The sequence below is a fragment of the Bemisia tabaci genome, chromosome 4 (genome assembly GCF_918797505.1).
Source record: "Bemisia tabaci chromosome 4, PGI_BMITA_v3".
NCBI classification, from domain to species: Eukaryota; Metazoa; Arthropoda; class Insecta; order Hemiptera; family Aleyrodidae; genus Bemisia; species Bemisia tabaci.
The window spans coordinates 35,276,712-35,294,201 of record NC_092796.1 but is presented as its reverse complement, the minus strand read 5'-3'; the positions used below and the strand labels follow the sequence as shown (position 1 = coordinate 35,294,201).

The 17,490-nt window shown below is 41.9% G+C and overlaps 1 protein-coding gene across 3 annotated transcripts in view; it reads right to left on the bottom strand.

Moving 5' to 3' along the window:
- Positions 1-16,643, bottom strand: part of crb (cell polarity complex component crumbs) — a 69,426-nt gene extending 52,783 nt beyond the window's left edge. For all 3 annotated transcript variants that reach the window (XM_019041126.2, XM_019041207.2, XM_019041290.2), the window contains exon 1: positions 16,225-16,643. In XM_019041126.2, the coding sequence (XP_018896671.2) occupies positions 16,225-16,255 (31 nt within the window). In that variant the 5' untranslated portion in view covers positions 16,256-16,643. The remainder of the gene's footprint in view (positions 1-16,224) is intronic.
- Positions 16,644-17,490: the final 847 nt, after the last annotated feature.

Here is a 17,490-nt window from a genome sequence, read left to right as displayed (position 1 = left end):
TAAACACACAGCATTAGCAATAAACATTTCTAACGCACAGCACGAATTATGAAACCAAAAAAATTTAACCGGCCGTCGCATTCACACAATCAATTGCTGCTGCGATCAGTTCGTCGAGACGGTCTCTCGATCACCAAATTATATGAAAGCGCGAGAATGTAGCGGCGCTGAAGAAAGTCAAGATATGTAGAATAGCCTAGATGCATGAAAAAGTTCATTACAAAATTTTCATCAATTTACATACCGATGCATTTCGGTATGAGAGAGTATTTTTAGCTAACCCACAATAAACAAAGATCAAAACACGATTCTGTGACCAGCGCAACTGATAGGGTTGTCACAGAATTTAGAAAATGAAATTCCCTGACACTTCCCTGACACATTTGGGGAAATTCTCTGACAATTGAAGATATGACAGGTGGTAAAGAGGGCCTGATTGAAAACAGTTTTCAGGCAAAATTTGTTGTTCGAAACCTCAAACTCGTTCTAGAAAGCAAATAAAGATGATTTAACAAATTTTCTCTAACATTTTGGTCATTTTCCCTGACATTCCCCGGTTTTCCCCAAACATTCCCGGTTTTCCCTGACAATTCCCGGTTTCCCCTGAAATTTCCTGGTTTTCCCTGAAATTTCCCAATTTTCCCTGAAATTACACGGTTTTCCCGGTATTCCGTGACTGTGACAACCCTGAACTGACCAATTTAAATATGGACAGCCCCTTTATGTTTTCCAGTTTTTTTTTTCTCTCTCTTCCAAGAAATGGACACCTGTCAAAACAAGTATGCTACGAGCAGACGAGTTCCTTTCGAGATGCGTCAACCTCGACGTCAAACTTGGACGTCAACGCGGTTACAGGGAGCGGTGAAAAGAGGCCGGGAGAGGGGGGGGGGGGGCTCCGGCTCCGTAATGGAGGCAATTAACGAAAAAACCGCGATGCCATTGAAATCTATGAGTGATCTGCCTAATTGCCGATTAACGCCCGTCTTCCACGCTTGGGCTGCGAGGTGCGAGACAATGCAACTGCATCGGCGACGGCGACATGGAAGTCTTTTCCTCGCTACTGTTTTACGCTCATTTCAAGGGTCATTTCCTCGAGACCACGAGCAGACCTCACGCGCGCGCTCCACGACCGCGGCCGAAGAGAGTTTTCACCACCCATGGGCGCTGCCCCAGTTGATGCTAGGTCATGGAAAATCGGTACGTATCGATTCGTTCTCGGCAGGCTCATGGAGTAAAAAAGGAAGAGTTTGCATCTTGAGGATTCACTGGAAAAAAACACATTGGATCTAGAGTCCAGACTCTTGAAAACATTGACAAGAAGAAAGGACTCTTGATTCAATCAGATTTAGGCTTGAATCAAAAGGAAATCCGCTCAAATTTAGAGGCTTGGTTCTTGATTTAAGCTTAAATCTGATTGAATCAAGAGTATTTGTTCTTGGCGATGTTTTTAAGAGTCTGGACTCCAGATCCAATGTGTTCTTTTCCAGTGTTATTTACCCCGTGACGTAGGTCAGTACACCATGGCGTCGATATTCCGGCAAAATCCGAAATTCGAAGAATGAAAACGGACCATAGCGTCCGATTTTTTTGCTTATGTCAACTCATGATATAATTTCAAACACTTTATATACCAAGAATGACTTTTTTCTATAAACTACACCATTTCCAAATAAATCGAAGAAAAAAATTTCCTATGCCGACCTACGTCATAAAAAAAATCCAAGATGCCCGAGATGCAAAAACCTCCATTTTTCCCTCTAGGAACAGGCTGACCATAAATCAGTACTTTTCCAATACTTTTTCAGTGCATTTCCAAGAAATTCAGTACCTCCTCAACAGAAAAATGAAGTACTTTTTCAGTAGCACCATATGACGAAAGTCGAAAAATTTCGAAATTCTCGCTCAAATTGCTACAAAAATGACGTGGCCACAGAATGTCTGCAAACCGAAGAACTGCAAAAAACTATAGGTACCTAACTTCTTTTTGGCGTGTTTTTTTTTTCTTTTTCCTTTTTTTAAATGGGTGGAAATGAAATAGAAGAGGAGCTAGAAAAATTCGCGGCTCCTCAAACATAGGAAAAAAAACACTTCATTTTTGAACAGGTTGTCCGATTATTTATAATTTATTTTCCTCGTGCATTCCAATTCTCCTAGAATTCCGTGTATTTCATGGATTTTCGGGGTCTCTCACGCGCGGTGTATTTGATGAGCCAAATTAGATAATTACGTCAGTGGACGTAATCGACACGTCAGAGTCTATGATCTTTTTTTTCGACGCAATAGAGTTGGGTGTTCGCGGGACGGATACAAAAACACGCCAGCCAAGGTGAAAAAGGATGAGCATCCATCAATGCCTCCTTTCCTCTAACTCAATGTCTTACTTTTTATTAATGTTAAATTGTTCACTCTGTCAGGCCAAGCCAGTGCCAGGACAGTGGGTGGACAAAACACGAAGCCGTTGTCCACATCGAAGGCGTAATTTAAAAACAGTGTAGCTGCACGTCAATGTTGAACAATTCGTCGTTCCCCCACTGAAGATCGTAACTGCATTTCAAATATCCCTCGCAAATTGCGTTTTTACCATTAAAATCTGGGCATTTCTATCTGAAAATTTCACCGATTTTTCTTCTGATCTCGTGCAAAAATCAGGACAATTTTGGACAAAAATTGCACAGGTACATTATTGTAAAAAATGGACTTGTTTGAGTCGATTTTTCAACCTTGGAATGAAGTCATGTTTGCATTCGGTCGGTTTTCCCTTTTTGGGAGAACTAACTGATTTTGATATTAAAATATGTCAGATGAGCATGTAAGAATCATAGTTTGGTGATTGAATCTTCGAGATTGGCAAAATAATAACATACATTGGACGTTCAGGCATTCTGGCCAATTTTTTGACCCCTTCGTCAGTAAGTCACCCTTAAACCAATCTCTCACTCCCTTTCGAATCACTAAAGACTGGTTTGACCTCTCACCAGAAAATTTCACAGAGAGTCTGAAAAATTGTTTAAGCGTTTTACATTGACGGTAAATCTCTGAAACCGCGCACCTCGTTCGTGGTGTTTAAAACTCTCCGCTCCTACTTTATTTTCTTAAAAGGGGCACATAACACCATTCTGACAAGTTTTTTAAAAATAAGCTTCGTGCATAGAAAAAAAAAATCACGGAAGTTTTGCAGGATTATCGTTGAGTTATAGTTCTCCATTTTAAAAAAAATAAAGTATGGCAGGTAGTCTGCAACGTCGCAAATCGAGAAACGTGGTTTGCGTACTTCACCGTACATATCCACAAAATGAAGTACATGATCTCTTTACCGCTGACTCCCAGAGACTTTAACGAATGTGTAGAAAAGATGGAAGGGTTGAAACGCGTGATACGACTATTTCGACTCCTAAATACATGTTGTATATCAACGAAATGCATGGGCGTATGGTCTCTTTACCGCTCATTCGGAGACTTTAACGCAGAAGTATAAAAGTTGGATGGGTTGAAACGCGTAATACAATAAATTGACAAAAAATCAATGCTGTTACAGTAATTTGAACACAAAATCAGCGCGACTACCGCCGGCACAGTACACTGTGTTTTGCAGTGTACACCGTTCACCCGCGAGATATATAGCGCCAGATCGTGAAAATCCTTCCCCCCTGACCAAGAGTCCAGCTAAAAGCCGAAATATAACGAGCCAATCGGAGGACAGCACAGGCCCGGCAATACTCTTTCTACATAGATACGCTACAGCCTAGGTCAGGGATCAGCAACGACGAGGCGGCGGAAATTGGACAAAGATGTCGGGAACTCTGGGATCCCAGTCGGGAGCGATTCGTCACCTTTCTATCATAACGACTTAACTACATTTCACCACGAACTCTGTAGTCCATATACCCCAGTGCTTTCCCGGTATCATCTCTAAAAGTAGTTACGCTCTTCCGTCAGCCGGGCGACGGATTGATGCGGCGTGATGCTAATCGCCGGCGGTGGCGGTTCCCGGCAACGGCTCGAAACATCTTCGTTTCCAGGGGCCGCCGAGCCGGAGTCCCTGAAGAACCGCCCAACTTCGAGACGAGATCCGCGGTAGATAGGCTCTTTTGGCAAGGCTCCACTTGGGAAACAGTCGAGTGCGTTCACAATCCACATCCTTCGCTTCCCCCAGTTCCGCTCTTCCGCCCGTCCCGTCTTCCTTTTAATTAATAGCTCCGTCTTCTCGACGGCGGCGGTTGGCGGCGCTGCGCTGCCCGACTGAACTTGGGGACTCTCGATCGTCTTCTTCAAAAACACCAGCACTGGGGAACATTGAATCTAGAGTCTCTAAAACATCGACTCGATTCAATCAGATTAATAAGCTTAAATCAAAAACCAATTAGCGGATCCTTCTGATTTAAGCTTAAATCATATTGAATCAAGAGTCCTTTTTCTTGTCAATGTTTTCAAGAGTCTGGACTCTAGATCAAATTGTTTTTTCAGTAGGGTGTCTAATAAAATTCTGGCAAAAATCAGTACTTTTTCTGTACATTCCCGAGAAATTCAGTACCTCCTCAACGGAAAAATTCAGTGATTTTTTAGTACCTCCATTTGACGAAGTTCGAAAAATTTCAAAAATTTGAATTTCTCTCTCAAGTTGCGATAAAAATAAAAAATTCCGGACCTTCTGACGGAATTTCCGCACTTTTTCAGTACTTCCGGACCGCCCTTAAAAAATCGGTACTATTTCCGGACTTGGAGACACCCTGAACACGACATTTTCCCCGTCTGTTTTTAACTAGAACTATGTTTTCTCGAAAGCTTCAATTGAGCCGGACGATTGTTCTGATCACCTCCCTTCTACAGAAAGGCCATTCTGCGGGCTGATTATTGGAATTGATAAGACAAAGCTATGGACAAAGGGAGTATGGGGCGATCGAATTGGTTGAAATGGGTGGTTCTTATAGACTAAGGGGGTGAATTATGGACTAGTCATATGGTCTCTCGTGCGTTGCCGTTAGATAGTCTATTACCTACCTCCTTGGTCATATTGCGACCACCCGCTTCCACCAATGGGATCCCTCCATATCCCTTTTGTCATCTTTGTCTATAAATTTCAACAATCGGCCTGCAGGGCTCTAAATCATAGTGTCTACAAGTCTTTGCTTTTTCCCATTCCCCCATACTTCCCAGATTCATCCCAATTTCTATGTAACCATCCCTAAAAAAACCCGACATTTTCGAAAATTGGACCGTTACGGCTCTCCTCGCTATCACGGCAGTAAAATTAACTGTTTCGAGGTTCCTCTGGGTCTACCCCAAAAAATAAATTTACGTCAAAATGAAAGACAACCGTTCAAAGTTCTCAAACCTGGAGGTTTCCACCGCCAGATCGGGCAACCTGTTCCCGAGTAAGCAGAGAGGAAATCGTAACGACCTGACGAGGCGACGATTGACGGTTAGGAAGCCCGGAATACCGAGCACACTTGCCGCACTCGGCCGGAAACCATCATTTCCGTACGCTTCCAGGGCATAATAATCTTCGATCTCTAGGAAAATCGGCAACAAAGCTCGCAAAACTCGGCGGTTGAATTCACTCTCGCTAAATGGACTGATTTTCATACCGCGGCTTACCCGAGAGGTCATCGGTCGGCTTAGCATGAACTGGAGCGACTCCCGGGCCGCTGGTCTTATTTTTTTTAAAAAAAAAAATAAAATGAAAATAACATTAAAAAAATAGGTAATTTTTCCGGTGATTATGTAAATTCTCCTTGACTTTCCCGACTGAAAGTTCACACGACTCCTCGAACATTCACGCTCTTGTGAGAATGCGGTATGTGGTTGGTGCTCCGCCATAAACCAAAATGTTCGCAACAGCCGGACATGGTAATAAATAAAATGAAAGGATGCCGAGCATTGACCACATCTACACTACGCTCTCTAGAATTCTTTGTTTTTTCATGCTCTCGTATATTTCCGTGATTTCAGAGGAAAATTTCTCCGGGATTTTCTCTCATTTCCGGCTACGCTCTCTTGGAAAGCAGGAAATTTGTCTCCAAAGTTCGAGGGAAGAAATCAACTCTTTCATCATCGGTTTAGCTGACCATTTTGATACAAAATTTCTTAGAGCTAACGAGGTTTGATCATGCAAATATGTACTATAGTCCACGCCACGAAAAGTGGCGGGTGAGGGGCGGAGACAGTCGGCCGGTCTAGTCTATCGTTGAAGGGTTGAAGCGCAGGTATTGGCCCGTAGTTGAAACGGGGTAACGACCGCATAATTTTTGGTGTGAGTAAGCAACATGTCCCTGTTCAGTCAGTTTTTTTTTGGCTACATTCGAGGAATTGGATCAAATTCTTTCCTAACACATCGACATTCTCATCAAAATCCAACATAAAGACAGGCTACCTTAAATTTTAAAATCTTCTTACTGTTCCTGGACAGGGTTGCCATAGAATTTTGATTGTGAAATTCCCAGACACATTTAGATAAAATTCTCTGACAGTTGAAGAAATGCCAGATGAGTAGATGGTGAGAAAGACACAATTTGAAATAGTTTCCACGCAAAATCTGTTGCTCGAAATGTCAAAATTGTTGAATTTGATAGACAAAGCGATCGACAAAGAAGACATAGGGAGTGCGGAGCAATCCTATTGGTTGAAATGGATGGTTTCTGGAGACTAAGGGAGAAAATAATAGACTATTCATAGGGTCTCTCGAGGGTTGCCGTTAGTTAGTCTAATGCCTCCTTTGGCCATTGAAACTACTCCCGTTCATGGATGAGACGGCTCCATTTCCCTGCGGACTGATTATTGAAATTGATGGACAAAGCTAAAGACAAAGAAGATCTAGGGAGTATGGAACAATCCTATTGGTTGAAATGGGTGGTTCCTATAGACAAAGGGAGAAAATGATAGACTAACTGTCGGGTCTCTCGTTGGTTGCCGTTAGTTAGTCGATTACCTACCTCTTTTGTCCACTAAAACCACCCGCTTCCACCAAAAAGATCTCTCCATATTTCTTTTGCCTCCTTTGTCTATAGCTTTGTTTGTTGGTTTCAATAATCGGCCCGATGTTGTCTTCTTTGTCCATAGCTTTGTCCATCAATTTCAATAATCAGTCCGCAGGGAAATAGTCGTCTCATCCATGAACGGGAGTAGTTGCAATGGCCAAAGGAGGTAAGTATTAGACTAACTAACGGTAACCCTCGAGAGACCCTGTAGATAGTCTATTATTTTCTCCCTTAGTCTACAGACACCACTCATTTCAACCAATAGGATTGCTCCGTACTCCCTATGTCTTCTTTGTCGATCGCTTAGTCTATCAAATTTAACAATTTTGACGCTTTGAACAACAGATTTTGCGAGCCGCTGCAGGCCGATTATTGAAACTGATAGACAAAGCTATAGACAAAGCCGACAAAAGGGATTTGGAGGGATCTATTGGTGGAAGCGAGTGGCGGCAATGGACATAGGAGGTAGGTAATGGACTAACTAACGGCAACATACCAAAGACCCGACAGTTAGTCCATCATTTTCTTCCTTAGTCTATAAGAACCAACCATGTCAACCAATAGGATCGCTCTTTACTCCATATGTCTTCTTTGTCTATCGCTTTGTCTATCAGTTTCAATAATCGGCCCGCTGGTCCGGGAACCGGTGGAGACGGGCTCTCGGGCCGTCAGCGCCGTCGTTGACGTCTTCATCGTGGCGGCCGACTTTCCGGAAATGGCTTGTCGCATCGTCACCTCGACCGCGCTTCCAGTAATCGAGTAGAAATTTCCATTTGCCGCTCGACTAATTACTCCGGCTCGCGGGATTAGCGCGCCCCTCCTCCCCCTGGAGCCGCGAATCGTAAAGAGCTTCCAATTCCACACCTTTACGAATACGCTCTTGGCACCAATCAGCGCGGTTACTCCGCGCGTCCAGCTACGGCGCCGTCGTCCCTGACAAAATATTTTTTTAAATTGTTTTGAGGGGAGAGGGGGCAAGTTCAAGGTTCTTGATGGCGCATTGCACTCCGTAACCTCGCAGGAGAAAATAGGTTGGCTACAGTAGTGTGGCGTGCTTTACGATAAATCCATGGATCTGCCATAATTGATAATTGGAAACCAAAAGATCCATAATGAAACTTACTTTTACAATTTCATGAATTTGCATCCTCCAAGAGAAAGTAGAATTTTCATACACGGTGAAAAAAACTCCGGTCGTGAGAGCCGTACTTACTGGCTACATACGTAGACATTCCGCCCGAGTTCCGGACTCAGAGGCCGAAAGTTCTGGGCGTAGCACCCGAAGAAATCGAAGCTGCGGCTCCAGCACCTCGCACTTTCGGCCTGAGCCTGGAACGGACGATATGTCTTTACAGCAGAGCGCTTAGTGAAGGAAAGCTTCCTTTGTTCAATATTATCTCAATACATTTTAAAGCGGTTTTCCATTAAAGTCAGCTTCCTGTTGAGTTGAACATCGTTTCCCCCATTCAGGATCTTTCTTTGAGTCCAGTCTGAGTATTCGATCTCAGATCACTTCTCAGATCTGTGCGGTGCTTTCTCGCACGCGGACAACGTACATATTTCAAACCCCGTATCAACGCCGTTAAGAGGCAGCGCGGCGATTTTTAATTTAGCCGCTAACAAGGGAAAGTACTCGCGAGCTTTCAGAGTTTGAGGCCGGCCGGCGGATAAAATTTCGAGAACGTCCGTCAAAACAAGAAAACGCGACTTGCGTAGCGTGGGGCCCTCTTCTCGCGACGAGTGAAATTTCGCACGCGTCCCTCCCTCGCCACCAAGTCGAAGCGCTAATCCGTAATGACGAGGAGGACCCCAAACGCCGGACGAGGAAAAACACCGTATGAGCCTTCAGACGTTGCAAAATTTCTTCTGGTAAAATACGAATTTTCAGCGAAGTTTGTGAGTATGTTTCTTCAAACGCAGTAGAGAATTTAATTAGTAATTTAATCTGTTGTGTTTGCGAGTTATCGATGAGCGATGACAAATATTCATAAGTTTCCTAAAAATTACACGTTCTCTCCCCAAGTGAAATATGGTAACATCGGGATGTTCATGCGGCTTTTTCCCTTTTGGGGCTTAGGGAGGATAGGGGACTTTGGCGGCTAGTTGTCGCAGAGCGCCAGAGAGCACTACGAGCGGCTTTATACGCACATACATACATACTAAACTGCCATGCTAAAGAAGAATGGCATATGAGCCATCAGCCGTTGCCATTTTGATTTAAGACGAATTCCTGGGAAAATTGTGAATATTCTTTCCAAATTTTTCACATCCTTAATTTAATCTAAAATATCTGACAATTTCAAGGAAAAAGATGCACACCTTTCCTTAAAAATGCATATTTTAATCTGGGAAAATTTGGCAACTCCAGAATGCTCATACGACATTTTACCTTAGCACGGCAGTAAAACACTTAACGCCTTTAAACTTTCTATCAATTCATCATAGATTAAGAAGAGTACACTCACAAAATTTCAAGTTTTAGTGTTGCTAAGTTACCTGTATGCAGAAGAAAACATCAGGCAACAATTATTAGACAACGTCCAATATAATTAGGCTGATTCCGATTACTGCCGTCCCTCTAACGTAAGGGCATAGCCCAATTTCTACGTGAGCCCTGTTTTAGGTATAAATCCATGCTTCCTGGGGCTCATACCGGAATTGCGATACGACCTTACGTCAAAGTAGCGACGAATTATGCAGTCATAACGCAGCTAACGAGCTCATGTAATTAAGGCGATTTTACGCTTATTTTTTTCGGTGGTGTGTAAAAAAGCGGAATTTCTTGAACAAGATCTGGCTACCTCGTGATTGTGCGTCTGGGAATCACAGGAGCACACTCACTTTCACACGAACTTTTTTGAGGTGGAATCCGCGGATTGCCGAACCTGATCACTAATCAGGAATGAATCAGTTGCGCTGGGCTCTTAATCGTTTCTTGAAGCTTGATTCTTTTCGATCAGCTAAAAATATTAGGATCCGTCCAAATAGCAACTTTCTACGTTCAACATTAACCGAGGATATCGCGCTTCGTAAAATTCGGTTTATGACGTCGTCCAACGCAGTTAGTGTCCCTTGGTTTCTTCCACCTTGCTGTCATTCGAGTTACCCCTGGTAAAAATTGGCAGTAGAATCTGTGTTCCAAAATACCATAGACCTACAGCCGGCTGTAAGATTTCCAATAGCTTCTACAGCCGGCTACACAATTTCTCACAGCCTGTTATAGCCGATGGCGACTAAGCAACAGCCAGGCGATAAAGTGTAAGCTGAACGTTACTAACTACGGATGCTAGGACTTGGTGAGTTTTTGGACTACCGCTCTCTTTTTGGGCCGTAGTGCCTTGATTTATTTTGCGAGGAAAGCTCCGTACTTTTGAAGGATGCCTGCCATTCCTAAAATGTTGGAGCACCTTCAATTTCGTATAATACTGTGCAATACCTATGTTATGAAATAGTTGCTTGAAGCGCCGTGGCACGCTGGGCGCGGCGCGGCGGGTGGGCAGCCAGCGCGAAACGCGCATTGGCGCCTACAAACCTAACAGGGATACTTCACGCACTGCGCAATGCGTGAAGTATTCCTGTTAGGTTTGTAGGCGCCAGTGCGTCGCCGCTCCGCTTTGTGCTGGGCTCTAATATTTAATCTCCCGGAGTCAGCGTTTTTCAACTCATGGTTTTTGAATGTTTTGCATTTGCACACTCCGCAGGGATTATTCTCATTTAAATTGATAGGGGAAAAACATGTATTTAAGGAAAATATAATGTAAGTTTTGTTAATATTAAGGTGGCACCGTACCAAACTTAATGATTTTCAAAGCACACGAATTTCTACACAATCTATACTATAAGCTCCAAGACCTCCTAATTTTGCGAAACTGGTAACGCTTAGTTCCAGCGTTCTACCGGGCCGATTTTCATGATTTTTGCGGCTATCGACGGGCAATTGCCTCTAGTTTCTTATATCCTTTTATAGCCGATGGCGATAAAGTGTAAAACCCGGCGATAGGAACTATAGCCAGGCTGTATACTTTTTTATCGCTTCGTATAGCCCGGCTACATGATTTGCTCCGCTTTCTACAGCCAGCTATATGTATGATTTTCTATAGCCTTCTATGGTCGGCTATAAGAGCTCCTATGGTACTTTGAAACGCAGTTCCTATCGCCAATTTTTACCAGGGACACGTTGAGTAACCAGAGAAAACGTGTGTTTCTCGGACTGATAGATATTTTTTGCCAATCTACAAGAATCAAACGTCAAAACACGATTCTGCAACCAGCGCAACTGACCCACTGATTAAATCCATCTACAAACGGAAAATTATCACCTCGTTTCCGGAATAGCTATTCTACCAGATTCTAATTTAAACTCGAAGTTTTAAGGTCCATTTGGCCGGCGAGCCTACTTTTTAGGAATCCTCTAAAAAGGTTTTAGTTACGTTGAAAATAATTTAATGCAAAATAAGGCATGGAATATGTAAAACGAAAGAGTGAAATATTTCCCAATCCCCATATACGTTCAGTTTTTGTTGGGTCCTAGTAAAAGCGTACATATATTTGCGATTTTTTTTTTAATACAGCGATTTTAATTGGAAAATTGTGAAAATTCAGGGCAATCATGAAATAAAAACTTCTGAAGCCGTCCCTCATTTTCCCTGACTGACATTGCGAACGAGACCCATAATTCAAGTTCCCCAGCTGGTAAAATATTCATTTTTGGAGAAATTCATTAACATTTTTCTCCGAAATTCTTGAATAGGTACTTTACATTATTTACCTAACCAGCAAATTAACTTCTCAGAAATATTGTGAGGAAAATTTTAGAATTTTACTCAGAAAATTCGCACTTTATCAAAGGAAATTCGGCAACATCTCACGTATCATACAGCGTTTTTCTTTAGCAAGACGATGCGATGGTGTCCTGCAACAGGCCAAAAAACCTCGAGGTCTTTGTTCAAGTATGCTTGAGCTCTTCATACGGATTACGGTTGAATAGTGAATGGACGCTTCGATCGCAGGATACCGACACACACAATGCCAGTTCTCGTGACGGGGTTTCGGCGGTGTTCAATTTTGGATACCGCGCGAAGAATTTTTAATTTTCCTTGCAATATTGCATCGCCGAGATGCGTAATTAATTCAATCCGCGGCAGCGATTGGGACCAAAAATTCATGCGTTGTTGTCACGAATACGCGTTATTCGGTTAAATCATCTCGCCGAGTCCAACTTCGGTTGAGACGAAATCCCGCTTAAGTCGAAAATTTCTTCGGCCCCCACACACCTTCACACTGGAAAAAAAACACATTAGATCCAGAGTCCAGACTCTTGAAAACATTGACAAGAAAAAATACTCTTGATTTAATCAGATTTAAGCTTAAATCAAAAGAAAATCCGCTCAAATCAAGAGGCTTGGTTCTTGATTTAAGCAAAAATCCGATTGAATCAAGAGTATTTTTTCTTGTCGATGTTTTTGAGAGTCTGGACTCTAGATCCAATGTGTTTTTTTCCAGTGCATGAATGGTCATTGTTGATAGTTCCCCATTTGCAGCCGAGATTAAGACTCAAGTATAATGGCGTTTGTTGCGAACACCTTGTTTATCGATCCTTTTCCATAGTTTTAAAAGGCAGATGGCCAGAGCGCCTTCAATACTTCGGTATGCAACACGGACATCCATCGAGCACGAATAGTTGCATCGTAGCGTTGTCTCACGGAAATCAGAGCGCCTTCATTATTCAGTGCACGCAACATGCACATCTATGGAGTATATATAATTGTATTTAGAGCCGTGGGTCGTGGGTGTCACTCCTTAGACTGCTCATTTACTTGGGAGGTCCCATGATTTACTATGAGATCAAGGGAGGTTCAAAGAGATCCTTAACATCATATCAGAAGAAATTCTATAACTTTGACAAATTTTTTACTGAATCAGCCTTTCGCTACAGACAATCGAGACCTCAACCTTACTCGAATCAGTCGACAAAAAAATCCACTAAGTCACGCATGTTCTACATTAAAATCGGTCGCTCCGAACGAGTGTATTTTCCCAATGGCGAGGCGTTAATGATCGATCATCAATATCTCCCCATTTGAAACTGTGGTAAAGTATCGATTATCAAAGCGTTCGTTGCGAACACCCTGCTTATCGATCCTTTTCCAAAGGTTGTAATGGCAGATCAATCGATGTATCGCAAAGCAAGCCACGCCACAGTATATTACGAGCAGCAACTACAGCGCGCAGGTGGATCTCCGGTCGACATTTTCGGACTGAAATCCGAAATCGTGACACACGGAGTGCACAATTCCGATACAAGATGGAAAGCATGACGAGTTATTTTTTTCATCGATGAACACGGCTTCGGATGTTACTGGAGCCGGGCAAGTAAGGATGCTGAATAAGTTTTGTTCGTTTATTTTACGTCATGCATCGCCGCGCAAAGATGGCACACGACACGATGACACACACCACACACCCGGGGAAAGTGGTGGATGCGTTCGAAATAATCATTGTGAATGCTGGTGAAGTGGCCTCGAAATTTGACTCTGCTCTGCAGACGTCAAAGAACATGTCTCAGGTTACCTAAGACGGAAAATTTAATGAGAAATATAAGAATTTGAAATTTTAAGGATGAAACTTCACTCGAAAAATCATGAGACTTTCCTGTAAAATTTCAGGCTATTTTTCATGAAATTTCAGAAACTTTTTGGAATTTCAAGTGAAATTTTAAGGGAAATTTGGCTACTTGTCAAATCGGGCATTTTGTAAAATTTTGACGACTCATCAAGTTTTCCACATTTAAAAACTAGTATGTCAGCCCTAAACGACGCCGAAGAACTTTTTCGGAAGAATCTATTAATCTTGTGAGGAACAACAATTAGACCACATTTTGCAATTTGGAGCTATAAATCCTAGCCCGGTTTAAAAACAACGTATGTGCCATTAGTTTCCCTATGCACATAAGTATTTTTTAAGAAGAGCCAAAATTTATAGTTCCAAATTGCAAAATGCAGTCCAATTGTCAATCGCGAGAAACGTAAGGAAATACACCCATGACTTACGAGAGAAAATTTTCGAGAGTGTATCGAGAAAAAAGGGAAAAAGGAAACGAGAGTGAGAGAAAGGTCAATAATTTGAAAAATTTGGGAAAGTCAGAAAATTTTTCGTAAAAGAGGAGGAAAAAACCAGGATCGCGTAAAACGCTCGTCAGAATGGGGTTTGGTACTTCTTGCACCCCTGCGTTACAACATATTGAAAATTCGTCAACACTGACTTTGACAAAGGTCAAAAAAAAAAAGATATTGCCCATAGTGCGGTTCTACACTGGAAAAAAAACCACATTGGATCTAGAGTCCAGACTCTTGAAAACACTGACAAGAAAAAATACTCTCGATTCGATCGGCTTTTTGCTTGAATCAAAACGAAATCCGCTTAAATTAAGAGGCTTGGTTCTTGATTTAAGCTAGATTCTGATTGAATCAAGAGTACTTTTTCTTGTCGATGTTTTTAAGAGTCTGGCCTCTAGATCCAATTTGTTTTTTTTTCCAGTGTAATGAAGTATTAGAGAAATCGAAATCATAGATACACTGATAACAGAATGAGGCGTGAATGGAGGGCATCGACCCCATTGTGTACCATTTAACGAAATCCCTTGGTACTTAGGGTATAAAGCCTGAGATCGCGTGAAGAGCGGACCTCGCGATCCTGAATTTTCGTCCATTTGGCGTCGAGCGAGAAATAGCGTTGTAGGCTACGATAGGGGCGGTTTTAACAGGATTATCAGGAACTGGAGCTAAGTTGAAACCTTATCGAGTATCGCCACGACCTGGGGTAAAATCGATCACGTGCAGCCCTATCTCGTCACTTTTTGGCGCTGGCACGCGCCTGGAAATCTTGTCACCATTTTTAGGAAATTATACGCGATTTTCATCGCAATATCATATAGGTACGCGATTTTTCTAGCGGTTTCAAAAAAGTGAAAAATTACGCGATTCTCACCTCAATATTGTGAGGTTGGAACAGTTGTGCACTCGATGTCCGCTTTTTTTAATTTATTTACTTGCACTTTTTTTTTTACCAATTTTCATACAGCCTATCGGCTAAACAAACACTTCTTACCCCCGCCCCAGGTGATCATTACTTGCAAACATCAAACTCCTCGGTCACCTGGCCTGGAATCCAACCCCGGACCTCTCTTGGCCAAAAGGTCAGCACTACAACCACTACACCACAGGATACCAGTTTTGACCAATGTTGATTCATAAAACATATGTGTGCAAATTTCCTTGGGCATTTAAAAAAAACGTACATTCCTTGTAGTTTTGAAAAAATCATATGCAATTATCATATTAATATTACTGCTAATACACAATTTTTTCAGCAGTTTATGGAGAAGTTGGACATTACTTATGCAATTCCTTTTTCAATATCGCAGGAAATTGATACGCAAATTTCCCAGCGGTTCCAAAAAAACTTGAAAAATCTTGCAATTTTCAACTCGGTATCCTAAGACACTTGGAGATTCACTGAAACTTGACTACTAAGTACCAAAGTACTTCTCAAAGAAATTATCATCTGAGGAATTCAATACAACTCTCAAACTTTTTATGAACAACCACGGAAGCATCTACAATGAAAATGCTTACTATCTTCCCCTGTTTGAGAAATTCAAAATACAGCAATAAATGCGCTGAAAAATTCTTGAAGTAAACGCAGTCTTAATTAGGTATATCCAATGCGGTATCACAATAAACTATAGACCTGTTACCAGAGGTGAACACTGATGCCTAAAGCATATATTTCTGTTTGCGATACTGCAGACTTTTTGTTATACTAACTTTGTTTTATCTTCAGGAAAGCTAGAAAACATGATTTCTTAAAATCGTCCTGTATTTATCTTCTCTCTTGAGATAATGTTCTGTAAAAATATTGAGCTATGAGATTGGCTTGTTTCTCTTCGAATAAATGAAATAGGATGGCAAACTTTGAAACACAGCAACAGAGGTACGTGGTTTGACACTTTACCTATCCTTATAAAATTACATTTTCGGTGACTCATATCGATACCTTCAAGCAATGTGGGTCATTCCACTCGAAATTCCTACTCTGCTAAAATGTATACATACTCATTCTATAGGAGATTTGATGCTTTTAAAGCTGTATTAGCTATGAAACTTGTATTCTCATTATAGAAATGAGAGAATATGTAGAGCTGATAGGATATCAAAGAGAATTGAAGTCTTGGAAGAAAGTGGTAGCCTACCTGAGTGATATGAGTATCCGCCAGGAGTCATCTTTCCATGAATGAACTAGAATATTCCACAATAAGATAACAATGCAAGAATTTACACCAATGAATCAAGAACACTCTTAAATTAGCATTATTGACTTATTTCACTTCAGAAACGGGACAAAACCAACACAACAAAGTGGGTGGATAACCTTATTTCACACAAAAACACCATACTTTTCCCGACGATCACCCGCGATATTCACGTCCAAAACGAAAAAAACTCTACGAGAACGAAGCCTTCCGAACTAAATTATAGAAAAGCGGTTAAATTCGGCCGAAAATTTGCCGCTTTCACTCATATTTTCAGAAAATTATCAGGCTTTCCGAGAAAGCGCACGGCACTCGCGATGAGAAATCGGCCGTTGCGAACGTCAACTGGCCGCCCATGGATTCCCAAGGCAACAAACTCAGCAACGAACAGCAACAGGTACGATGACGTAGCGCGGGCGGTGGTGGTATGGTGGCGGGGGTGGGGTAGCTGGCCGTAGCTGGCAGGTGAGGATGATTGGGGCTGAATGCGAGGGTGCGAGGTGGATTTTTACGATGAATAACCAGATCCCAAAACACAAAGGCTCGCGCAGCGCGCATCAGCATAAAAATATGAATGGTTCGTAGAATGGAATACGGATAATGGATATCTCGGGTCACTTGTCGTGAGCTTCACGTTGTATTCAATTTCACACCCGCGTTCGTTGGGGAGACAAAATCCACATGGATTTTTTGAAAAAATAGGAGAAAGGTTCCCTCCACTCTAACTAAGTATTCGATTCAAAAAATATGAAATGAGTACCGCATCCGATAGGGTTTAAACTCTTTATTTTTATAGTGTCACGTTTTGTACGTGACTTGACTTGGCTCGTAATTTTTCACTCTGTGACTATGATGCAAAATGCAGTTTCTTTCGCTCCGGCGAATGAATTTAGCGACGAACAATGAAAAAATAATTAGATGGCTTCCTAACGAGAACGACTGACTCGGAGGATAACACTTTTTTAGTCTTCGATTCGCCTGTTGGTAGGCAAAAATTACGGGCCCGAATGATCAATTGCCTATGCATATTTCTGAAGGAGAATTTACGGCTCTTCATCGTGAGTTGATTCTGAGCGCAAGCACTGCTGTGCGGATGAAAATAATAACAGGGTAGTGATAGCCAAATAACTGCGCATTTTATAAAATGAAATTATGATACATTTTATTAACTCCAGCCTTTCAGAGGTGTACATGGTTGATTAAAAA